The sequence below is a fragment of the Rhagoletis zephyria genome, unplaced genomic scaffold, assembly GCF_001687245.7.
Source record: "Rhagoletis zephyria isolate East Lansing unplaced genomic scaffold, Rhagoletis_zephyria_1.1 Rzeph_scaffold_00033, whole genome shotgun sequence".
In the NCBI taxonomy this organism is placed as follows: domain Eukaryota; kingdom Metazoa; phylum Arthropoda; class Insecta; order Diptera; family Tephritidae; genus Rhagoletis; species Rhagoletis zephyria.
In genome coordinates, this window is record NW_016157117.1 from 497,500 (window position 1) to 509,536 (window position 12,037).

The 12,037-nt window shown below is 33.6% G+C and overlaps 2 protein-coding genes across 5 annotated transcripts in view; one reads left to right on the top strand and one right to left on the bottom strand.

The window, feature by feature from the left end:
- Positions 1–231: 231 nt before the first annotated feature.
- LOC108364628 (uncharacterized) lies at positions 232–3,779 on the bottom strand. The gene is made up of 2 exons (XM_017618383.1): positions 3,274–3,779; positions 232–3,210 (listed from the first exon to the last, which is right to left on the bottom strand). The coding sequence occupies exons 1-2, from the start codon at positions 3,660–3,662 to the stop codon at positions 2,661–2,663; spliced, it is 939 nt and encodes a 312-aa protein (XP_017473872.1). The 5' UTR covers positions 3,663–3,779; the 3' UTR covers positions 232–2,660.
- A 2,439-nt stretch (positions 3,780–6,218) lies between these two features.
- Positions 6,219–12,037, top strand: part of Cul2 (cullin 2) — a 35,199-nt gene continuing 29,380 nt past the window's right edge. Inside the window, exons 1-12 of one of the 4 annotated variants that reach the window (XR_001847791.1) lie at positions 6,219–6,292; positions 6,551–6,695; positions 6,783–7,013; positions 7,076–7,537; positions 7,605–8,159; positions 8,220–8,280; positions 8,353–8,470; positions 8,571–8,680; positions 8,759–9,127; positions 9,195–9,311; positions 9,594–9,840; positions 9,926–10,147. Coding sequence is in view for 2 of the 4 variants with exons in the window: in XM_017618428.1 (XP_017473917.1) it covers positions 6,577–6,695; positions 6,783–7,013; positions 7,076–7,537; positions 7,605–8,159; positions 8,220–8,280; positions 8,353–8,470; positions 8,571–8,680; positions 8,759–9,127; positions 9,195–9,311; positions 9,594–9,725 (2,274 nt within the window). In the remaining 2 variants the exon portion in view is untranslated. Of the gene's footprint in view, positions 6,293–6,550; positions 6,696–6,782; positions 7,014–7,075; positions 7,538–7,604; positions 8,160–8,219; positions 8,281–8,352; positions 8,471–8,570; positions 8,681–8,758; positions 9,128–9,194; positions 9,312–9,593; positions 10,148–12,037 lie in introns of those variants that run through there. The other 3 variants (XR_001847792.1, XM_017618428.1, XM_017618447.1) reach the window with 3 other exon arrangements.

The window sequence follows — 12,037 nt, forward strand, 5'->3', positions numbered from 1 at the left end:
TATAGATGGAATTATATTTTATATGGAATAAATAAACATAATGCCGGATTTCCACAAGGCATTAAATTACATACATAAATATGTATAACAAAACGGGTCGTTAAAAAATACTTTTGCCATTGCATTAAGAAAAATGTTCATTAAGTTTGTTTCCACATTGCATTTTTTAAATTACACATATTTTACGTAATTTCAATGACAAAAATTTTAATGACAATGTTGGGCATTACGTTCATAAAAAATCCAATAAGTTTGTTTCCACATGGTATTCTCAAATGACATGCATTTTTTGTCATTTCAATGCCTAGTGGAAATTTGGCATAAGTCGCAAATAATGTCATTTTTACACCTATTCTCTTGTCCATGAGTGTATTTATATATTAATAGATTATACCAAACGCCAAATTCATCGCATGTTGTGTTCGAACAAAGCCCACCATTTAAAAAGCGACCACCTAGAAATATGATTTCAACTATATATATTCACACACAGAGAGACAGGCATACATACATACATACATATATACTCCATATGTTTTTAAAAATGTAATATAAATCTAGTAATCATGCGCAATATATGCATATATGTATGTTTAAAACAGCTCTCTTAGATAAGCAAATCAGTAGAAAATTTAGTCTAAGATTTAGCTCTGCAGAATCATTAAAGAATTAAGAATCAGAGAATTTTTGAATTGAAAAGTTTTAAGAATCTAACTAAAAACCATGCTACTAATTTTTTGCTTCAAATGCATAACTTAAAAAAATATTTATAATAAAAAGAAGCAGCCAGGCCTATAATTGTTATTGTAAAGAAACAAAATCTCCTCTACTAGCAATAAAAACTGCTTTCTGAAATAGCTATCGATGGTCTCAACGAATTTTAAAATCGCAATTTCAAGCTTAAATGTCAACTAGGATGTACGTACATATATACCTATGCATATATGAATTAGAAATAAAACAGTAAGCTAGAAGTTAATTTAAAAAAACCAAATTTCTCTTAAAATTATTAACGCAAGCTTGTACTCGTCCTTAAAAAAAGTTTTTCTTGTTTGATTTTTGTATATTTCTTTACCAAAGAAAGGATTTCAAAATAATGTTTTTTTTATCCACTACTTACATGTGTGCATTAGACTGTACCAGATTCCAAATAAACACAAACAAGTTTGCCGTACACTCCTGCGTTTAAAGTATTTTTGCAAAGCAATTTTGAAAGACCAGTTTTGGTATTGGCCAAATCTAGGGATATCCTTTTTAATTATTTCGGTGACATTTACTGGAATATTCGAAATACTTCATTACAAAAAGTCTAATAAGTTTTGGTGAGGTTTATTTCACCGTTATTAGGGTGGTACGTAGGGTGATAAGAACTAGGTATGTAGTACTAGAATGGGTTACTTGAGGTCAATGAACTTAAGAACAGAAAAAATTTCGCCTGGAGAAAAAACATGGATTTGTCATATTTTAAGATCCGACTGTAAGTGCCGACCGAAGGAATGTATGACGAAAAATGTTCAGCAAAAAAAAAGAAAAATGTTTTCCGAAAGCGCAAAAAATACTTCAGATTCGAAGGTGTACGGCGACCTCTTATTCTGGTACGCCCTAATGTACATACATATGTAAATATTTAGTTCCCATCTATATTTCTCTTGCATAAAATGAAAACCAAACATATATTTAGTAGCATGACAATCAACAAGGTGGACGCGCACACATACATATGTATGTACAAACGAAGTCTGTACATGGATATATGGAATTATAATTATTTGCAAAAACTAAGGATATGTGTGTATTTACGAAGCTTGGCAGTGTAGCAGTGAAAACAATGTAGAAAAGAAAAATCCAATTTTTGTTGCTTAAGTTAACTGACTGTAATATCGGCGTTCCTTAAGTTCGGAGTAGCGTTTTTTGTAGTTTTGTAGCACAAACAATATAATAATTTAATAAGTTGAAGTTTATTATAAGAAATAAAAGCTCGATGAAGGTGATACTCCAAAATTTCTGTACCGCGGTGAGAATATTTTGCCTTCTCAAGTAACCTTTTTTTTGAAAAATATCTACAACAAAACTTACATATATATTGAGATATATTACATCTTAATTTGCAATTTAATAGTTTTAACTTAGATTTTATATTAATTTAATAAAAATCATAAGCTATTGTATATATTATAAAAAATATTATTGAGATATTTTTCTATAGTCGATTTAATTTAATGTAGGAATCATCTGTTATACATACGGCATAATATTTAGCATAGATTAGTAAAGCAACCTTTTCTTTGAGAAAAAAAAGATGTTGCAAATAAAATTTAGTCTCAAAAACAAAGTTGTTTTATTTATGGAATTGTTACCAAAACAACACGTTGTTATAGTAATAAAAATTATACTGCGGCTTTTACATGTAACGCCATAAAAAGCCTTTGGTATACATATATCGCAATGACTTCTAGAGAATACACCAACAACTTTTATAGAACAATTTACGACAACCTGTTTGATAATAAACTTTAATCATGAAATTTCATATTCGCAAAACTCTTTTTGAAAAACCAAATGAAACTACTAAAAAATAAAAAGCTCCATACCTGCACTTATCTTAAATTATTCTTGTGTTAGCAGCTATTATTATCTTGAACTATAATTACAGCATCTAATTATGCATCGTTGTCCAGCTCAAGCGCTACTAGGTAGCTGAGTATATCAATTTTGGCTTTTGCTTTCTTCTTCTCATTCAAACGTTGAAAATAATATACCAGTGATAGCGCAAAATGTTTGTCAGATTCATATGATTTATCAGAAGTTCCTGGCTCGTTATTAACTTCATGATCATTGTTCATTACTAGCGAAGTTGTAACTGCAGCATCATATTCAATTCCGGTTGTAGCTTCATTAATGATATCGCTAGTAGTGGAGGAAGCTGTCGAAGTAATGATAGCTGATGACGTTTCAGCAGGAGTGGTGTCAAGGTAGTCAACATCAATAGAAATAGTAGGTCCCGTATCAATCACAGCTATTTCTTCATTCGCATCTGAGTTTGTCGTTGTTGCCAAATTGTCCTTGCTCTCTTGGAAAGCCGGTATTCTGTAGTCTTCCGTAATAATACTTGCTATCATACATTGCTCATCAGTTTCTTCGTCCAGTAAAGCAACATCGGTTGACGAAATATCCAGGCTCTCTACAAGATCATCCTCGTATTCTACATCACTAAGCAATATATAACAGAGTTAATGGCCAACCCAGTACTAAATTTTATAATGAAAAGTATACCTTATTTCATTTACTTGATTGCAGTCAGAAATGTATGCTTCCTCAGTCACGTTAACATCCTCTTCTAGTTCGTTCAAGTCTTTAAAATCTGTGCCGTCTGCTGTGCTTGAGGTAGTCGTACGGACATTGTCACTCTTATATGGCACTGGCACTGCATATTTATACAATAGTTTCCGATAAAAATGTGGTTTTATGTCGTTTTTATTAAAGTGGTATTCGCAAAAGTAGCGCTGCTGATTGGCCTTGAGATTCTGAAGCTGTTTATTTCCACTATTTAGGATCCATTGAGTACGACGTGGCTCGTCATTTGGCAATTGGAAGAATGTGAGCGAACTGCAAGGGAAACGCAGTGTGTAGCAGCCCTGATAACTGCATACCTGTGAAGTCATCTTCCAGCACAGAAGGTAGCTTTCTTTGATGATAACCACAGACGGCAACAAATATTTGTGAGTCCAAAATCAAGGACAAAAATAAAAAATAAATAAATTTTTTTGTTTGCTAAACAGAGTTACCAGATTAACGTAGCCTGAAGTCACAGCGAAACAGCTGTTTTCACCATAGCGCTATCCATGAACGACAGACACAAGATCCCGCGGGAAGGAAAAAAAGAAAAAAGTTATTTTCTAGCTGCCGAAATCTCGACGCCATCTTTGTTGTAAGAAGTAAACAACGAAGAGAACGGAGAAAACCGCGAAATTGTTGAACGCATGAATAATCATTTTTATTATGCAAATTCTTCAATAAATCATGCCATTGTGTTAAATTATTCTTTATCTTATGTGTACACACATTGTCACAGGCGTAAATGAAGAAAATTGTTGTAAAAAACCACCACCAAATTATAAACAACGAAGAAATTTAAACAAACGGCTAATGTCAAAATCGTTAAAATTTTTTCCTAAATGCGATTCTAACGGGCTACTCTCCTGCCCGCGTGATCTTGTATTTTTGGTTCATGAGTGCTATCCAAAGCCAATTCATAAAGGTGGTTTTAAAGAAGCAGCTGGCTTCAAGGCGAATTGTTCTGATTGTTAAAATGATGGGTGCGTTTCTTTATACATTCCGGATAATCCCATTTCACAGCCGGAATAAACAGAATGCGTTTGAAATAGACGTTAACATATCATCAGGAACTAGGGCTGTGCGATTATTTGATTACTCGAGCAAGTTGATTAATCAATTATTCGGTTAATCAATTACTCGAGTAAACAAGATTTTGATTACTCGAAACGATGATTAATCGAGTAACTTGAAATTACTCACAAAAGATAATTTTGCTCGTTAAAAGAGTTTGCTTTGGAAAATGCTTATTTTCTTTTTTACATTCTGTATATGAAAAAAATGTTGCGTTTTAATTTTTGAAAACAGAAACGTTGTTTTCAAAGTATCAAGGAACTTTAACTACTTTATACATATGTAAAGAGTTGAAATGTTGATTACTCATTTTACTCGAAATGTTGATTAATCATAAAGCAACTTACTCAAATTTTTTTTTTTTTTTGTTAATCAAAAATCTTGCTTACTCGAGTAACTGAACTTTTGAGTAATCATAATTTCCAATTAATCGAATAATTGAGTGATTATGATTAATTAAAATTTTGAGTAATCAATTAATCGCACAGTCCTATCAGGAACGTTCTAAAGAATAAGTAAACAAAAAATTTTATTCCAAACGTTCAGAATGAATAAAGAATTACAGCCAAAATGTATTCAACAAAGTGTGATTGATTTTGACATTGCTCTCATAAGAAACAGGCTATAATGTCAAATTGAAATGAATTGTTAACCCATTTGAAAATATTTTTTTTCAAATTTGAATTTGTTTAAAAAAAATTTACACAAATATTTTTCAAGCAACAAATTTTCTTAATAAACGTGAAATTGTTAAGAGATAAACCGCCGAGGAGAGCAAGTAAGCATATTTAAAGTTTGGTAATAAGTAAATATGTACGTTAGACTTTTCTTAAATATTTAATGTAAGGAAACCTAGATGAAACGGAGCAAAGCTTTTGAACGGTGCGCTGTATGCAATAGAAGTCAGGACACGAAAATAGAGCGATGTTTTAAACCACCTAGCTGCGAGTTGAGTCGGCAGCGATGTAGTGTTGTACTACGTGATTCATCTCGCGTTTATGAAAACCACTTCAAGGAAAGTGATTTCATTTGTTGTCCGTCCGAGTCAAGCACTTTCAAACGAGCGCGTTTATACCCAAACTATTTCGCATACAAAAATTTAATTTCAAAATTGTTAGAGTTAAGCTCTCATATAAAATTGGAAACAAATGTAAAATCATACTTCTGTAAGTGTCGAATAATGTTTATGATAAAAAATTTAAATATAAAAATAAACGCACAAAAGCATACAACTTGGGCAATTAAAAACAAGAAAATTGCTAAAATGATTTTATAAACAATTTGTTTTATTTTATTGACAAAACATATATATTCCAGGTAATGTAAGTAAAACAAAACTATAATCAAAATAAAAGCCTTGGCATCAGTGCTGACAAGATACATGCATCACTAAGGGTTAATTTGTTTGTTTATACTTTTTGACATTATAGTACCTTAAAAGAGAGCCGCACTGAGTTGTCAATCACACCTTGTTTAATACACCTTGATTACAGCCGATTTGTTGGTGGCATGAACGAGCGAATAAAAAAAGTATTTTTTTTTTTGCAGTGACAATGCAATGCAATGGATTTACCTTTTTTTGGTTTTAGTAAGAGGTCAGGAAAAAGTCCTTTTCTTCTAGGGTTCTTTGGTTTGTTCGTAATAAGTTTATGTACATAAATCCGCTATAAAAAAAATATAAAAAACAATAGCGAAATTGCTTTTATATAATTTAAATATTTTTTGTAGAATTAATTCAATTACTAGTGGTGTGTTCAGGAAAGGATGCATTTTAAATGAAGACCCCTACTAATAATTTTATTCCCATCTACCGTGAATGCTGGCATGAATAGCAGAAGAACAAGACCAAGGAGGACGTTTATCGTTACGGAGTGAAGTTTTGCAGGTAATTTATGATTGATTAAAAATAATAAAACGTAGATTTATCGCTATTGAAGTATTCCAAAAGTTCTGAAGAATGCGCTAAAAGTGCTTAACAATTCACAAAACGTTAAAATATTGCATCACGACAGCTGTTCTGTCGGGTTTTCGTGTTTAATGCCATCACTGCTGCACTCCACCACCCAACACGCTCGTCGCTCGACATTTTCATATTTTGGCATACTCATTGCTTATTCTGTCTGCTTTCCACTATTTGTTGCAGTTGCATTAAATAGCAAAACAGCCAGCATGTCCTTGACCCCGAAGAGTGTAGATTTCAATGAAATTTGGCCAAATCTGAGGAGCACCGCTGAGGCGGTCATAACCCTGGGCAATGTTAATCGCACAGATTGGAGTACCCGATTCAGGTGAGTATTTCTTATTCAACATGAATACATCCGCGAAGTGAATTTTTAACAATAAAAAATTTTTAATTTTTTCCTTCCAATATTTAGTGATGTCTACACGTTGTGTGTGGCGCATCCAGAGCCATTCGCTGATAAGCTGTATTACGAGACAAAACAGTTTTTGGAAAATCATGTGCAAAATATGTTGGCAACAAGAGTAGCACCTGGTTCGTGCAGTTCATCAAGTGAAAAAGATGGTGAACCTGATCTATTGCAACGTTATTATGATGCGTGGTCCGAATATAGTCAGGGTGTCAAGTACTTAGATAATTTGTATTCGTAAGTAGCATATTTCCACCACAATTACACAGAGTGATACTCACTTATTTTGTTTATTTCAGTTACCTAAACCAACAGCATATTAAGAAACAAAAAATCTCCGATGCTGAAGTGGTATATGGCAATTTGTCCACCGAAACGCTGGAACAAATGGAAATTGGCGAGCTGGGTCTCGACATTTGGCGCATTTATATGATAAAGTCACTCAGTGGCGAATTGGTCAAACATATTTTGGAAGGAATTAAGGCAGATCGTTGTGGCAGTCCAGAAATTAACACCACTCGAGTGAAGATAATTAACGGTGTAATCCACAGTTTTGTGCAAGTCCAGGACTATAAAAAGAATGGCTCACTTAAGTTGTATCAAGAACTCTTTGAAAGCCCACTACTTGTGGCTAGCGGAGAATATTATGATAGTGAGGCATCGAAGCTATTGCAGACGTGTACTGTGAGTCAGTATATGGAGGAGGTCATAAAGATATTATACGATGAAAGTAATCGTGCACAAAAGTTCCTGCACACCAGGTAAATATTTTTTTTAGATACATACTATCAAGTATCTATAATCATTTCGGACGAATCTTTTCTACAGCTCATTGTCCAAACTGCGTAAACAATGTGAGGATCGGTTTGTAAATCAGCGGCTTGATTTTCTATACTCCGAATGCAAAGATATGGTATCGCAAGAAAAACGCAAAGACTTGCGCAATATGTACATAATATTAAAACCGATACCGGATAATCTGAAAGGGCAGCTAATCCAAACATTCTTAGATCACATCAAAAACGAAGGACTGGAGACTATTTCAACACTGTCGGGCGAAAATATTCATATACAATTTGTGGAGAATATGCTAAAAGTACATCACAAGTATCAGGAGCTTATTGCCGATGTATTCGAGAACGATTCATTATTTCTAAGTGCTTTGGATAAGGCATGTGCGAGTGTCATCAATCGCCGCCCAAGCGACCGACAACCTTGCAGAAGTGCTGAGTATGTTGCGAAGTACTGTGATACGTTGCTGAAAAAATCCAAGACTACCGAGGCGGAAATCGACCAAAAACTCACCAACAACATAACTATTTTTAAGTACATCGAAGACAAAGATGTCTATCAAAAATTCTATAGTAGACTGTTGGCAAAAAGGTGAGTTAAAAAAAGGAGACAAATCGGAACCATAATGAGGTTTTCTTGTAAACAATTTAGACTAATTCACGAGCAATCTCAGAGCATGGATGCGGAGGAAGCAATGATCAATAGATTGAAGGTGAAATAGATAACTCAAATATGACTTAGTTACACATTTATTTAATTGAGACTATTTTTTTCATTTCCACAGCAAGCTTGTGGTTATGAATTTACAAATAAGCTACATCGTATGTTTACGGATATCTCGCTTTCGGTGGATTTGAATAATAAATTTAACAATCATTTGAAACAGGAAAACATTGATTTAGGTAAGTGCCGAATATTCACCTTTATTTTGGGTGTGCGTTCAACTAACTCGTTAAGACAAATATTACATTTTTAAACACTCCTTTTTTAATTTCGCCACAGGTATTAATTTATCCATCAAAGTGCTTCAAGCTGGCGCATGGCCATTGGGACCCACACAGGTTGTGATACCTTTTGCGGTGCCTCAGGAATTCGAAAAATCGATCAGAATGGTATGGCATATTAATTTATTATTATGCAATTTTATTACAAATTTGTAAATTACCCCTTTTATACAATTTATTTTACAGTTTGAAACATTCTATCACAATTCATTTAATGGCCGGAAACTGACGTGGCTACATCATATGTGCCATGGCGAACTGAAACTTGGCTATCTGAAGAAAACTTACATCGTAACCATGCAAACCTACCAAATGGCCATGCTATTGTTATTCGAATCATGTGATTCGCTTACTTGCAAGGATATACAAACCACGCTACAACTGAATGGTGAAACGTTTCAGAAGCATTTACAATCCCTGCTGGAATCGAAATTGCTTAATGCTAGTTCAGAAGTTTTAGAAGGCAATACAAAAATCGAATTGAATTTCGATTACTCGAATAAGCGAACAAAATTCAAAATAACATCTGCTATGCAAAAGGAAACGCCACAAGAAGTAAGAGATGCATCAAAAAGAAGTTTTATTTATATAAATACTACTAAATATTTTTGTAATATTTTAGCAGATTGAACATACAATCAGTGCGGTGGACGAGGACAGGAAACTATATCTGCAAGCAGCAATCGTGCGTATTATGAAATCTCGCAAAGTTTTGAAGCACAATGCACTCATACAAGAGGTGAGTAGACTGAAAAGTTTGTTTGTATTTATTATTGCCACCCCATGATTAAATCACTTACAAAATTTTCGGACTGATTGCAAAGCTAAAAATAATCTGAATGTTTACAAGGCACTGCTTTAAAAATGGCACTGATTTAAAATTCGATTGCTCATCAGAGATACTTATTTGATTATAATACTGCATTTCAGTTCAAAAGATAAAAATAGTTTTAGGGGGGAGGTTACTCTTGACTTTCTCAATACTCTGTTGCAATGAATAATAAACCCATTTCTCTTACAGATTTTATCGCAGTCGAAAGTAAGCTTTACACCGAGTATTTCAATGATAAAAAAATGCATCGAATCGTTAATTGATAAACAATACATTGAGCGAACTCCTAATTCTGGGGATGAATACAGTTATGTAGCATAACTTTTGAAATTCTTGGCGCTGTTTATAATTAATTATGACGCAGCTATCGTGTTATGGTAGGCAACAACATCACCATTAACACGGCTAACCGAAATTTGAAATTGCTGCTCCAAAAGTTTGTATGCCGAATATTAAATTATTGTTTATATACAAAATTTTAAATGCAATTTATTTTTTGTCATAATATTTATGTATTGAAGATGTACTCGTGCTGTAGTGACGTATGTATCTTGTTTGACCGGACCGTTGTGAACACTTGAGACTCTTATTTCTGTTTTTTTTTTTACCCTTTACCCTGGGCCATATTTTGTTCACAAACCTGGCACAAGTTAAATTAACATATTATTAGGATTATTAGTAAACAAATAACAAAAAAAAAAAAAATTAAATAAAAATGCAATCGAGCGGAATCAGTATGTATAAGTAATTAAAACTTTATTCTTATTAAATATTCAATTATTATATTAAGACGATGCAATTATCGCCACGGAAAATGAGGACAGGACCATGGATTTCGTGTTCCAAAAAAGTTGAGCACAATGACACTGACATTGTACTCGTATATGTACGTATGCATGTACTATATATATATATAGCAATATGATCTTTGCTGTATGTGTTTACTATGTACATACATGTGTACTAATACTAATGTGTCGATGAATTTTACTCTGTGTACATTGAGGAGTGCTTTTTGAAATCCTTGAAGCTTTTCCGCTTACTATAACTGCTATGTAATACGGGTGCAATCGTACTGCTTTGGGACACGTTCTAGTAGTTTTTGTTTAAAGAAAAAAAGCTCATTTGGAAAAATTATCTTATCTTGTGAGAGGAGATTTATGGATCGATTACGAATTGCAACCGAACTTCAGTTGCGTTCCCATTGGCTGAAATGATATTACGGATGGCAACTAGCAACAGAAATCTGGCAACTGAGTTGTCGGGGAAATTTCGATTGAGAAAATTTTTTTATTTTTTAAACTGTTTCTGCAGCCTGTTTACACTCAAGTCTTGATTGCTGGCACCTTGAAATTCTATTATCTTCTACTTTATTGCACTTAACTATATAGTTGCTATACATAATAAAAATTTTAATTCGAGTTGCGTTGCCCAACTGAGGTTGGGTTGCTATCCATAATCGAGCCATTAAATTTATTGTAGCTTAATTGTCCCCTTAGTAAATTTTATTCACCAGGTCTGGCAATGATTTTAATCCAGTTGATGCGACTCACATGCTTCAGAAGTGGAATATTAAAAGTAGTTTTGTTAATTTGGAAAGCAAGTTTGTAACTTATAGTTATTTAGAAAAAAAAAAAGATTGAGGAATATTGGTAGCCGACTTGAATCGTCATTTATCGTTGCAAAAATAGTTTGATTAGAAAATAAGTATTTAAGAGCTAAAATTTATGCATCGTTTGGAAAATATGGCAAAGAATTTTCTACTGACACGGTTTACTTGTCCGAATGAAGTATGGTTGAGTTGGTTTTGGTTTATTCTGTCGACAGGGTAAGACAAACATGTCAAGCGATGGCCGAAACGCGGTTTATTAAGCGACTTGAGGAGGAAAGTTGTTTATCTCATAATTGTCGCGTAGGCTCACAGCCACGTTGATTGCTGGTGGGCGCCGATTGATAATCCAGTGGTCACTGGCAACACAGAGACCACTGTTGGTGACCAGTGAATGCATGGGAAGATTCCTCACGTCACAAATTACCTCTTCATATTCCCAACTCAACTAACGACTCCCTCCCTTTGGTCCGGCACCTTTGCTGTCCTAGTTGAACTTGACGACAACGATTGAAGAATTAACCGATTATAAGCAGGCTTAAGTTGCCGCTACAATAACAACAACATACAACGAATGCACCGGAAACTATTGGTGCAACCATATATGCAGAGTGCAGATATATACAGTGGTTGAACAACTTACGGCCGCACCACGTTTTGACAAGTTTTAACATATTTTTGTTATTTAATTTTGATAATTTTTTTATAAAACTATAGTTACTTCTTTAAAAAAACCTGTGTGAATCCAAGTTTCAAGCTTTGTGCAATATTAAAAAAAAAAACTTGGTACAAATTTCGAGCTTTCGAGAAAGATTCTGAGTATGCAGTTTTGCCGCCCATTAAACTCTAGTAGAATAAAGAAGAGTTCCAAATGGCTAAAAATTACCGTTGATCTTTTAGATTCTTTTGTCGAAGATGCTAGGGTTGTCTTCCATATAAAAAGTAAATTGTGTTAATTCGTTATATTTCCATAACAACCCGAATGACGAGTGGAAGTGGATTAATTTTCAGGTGATGACAAAGA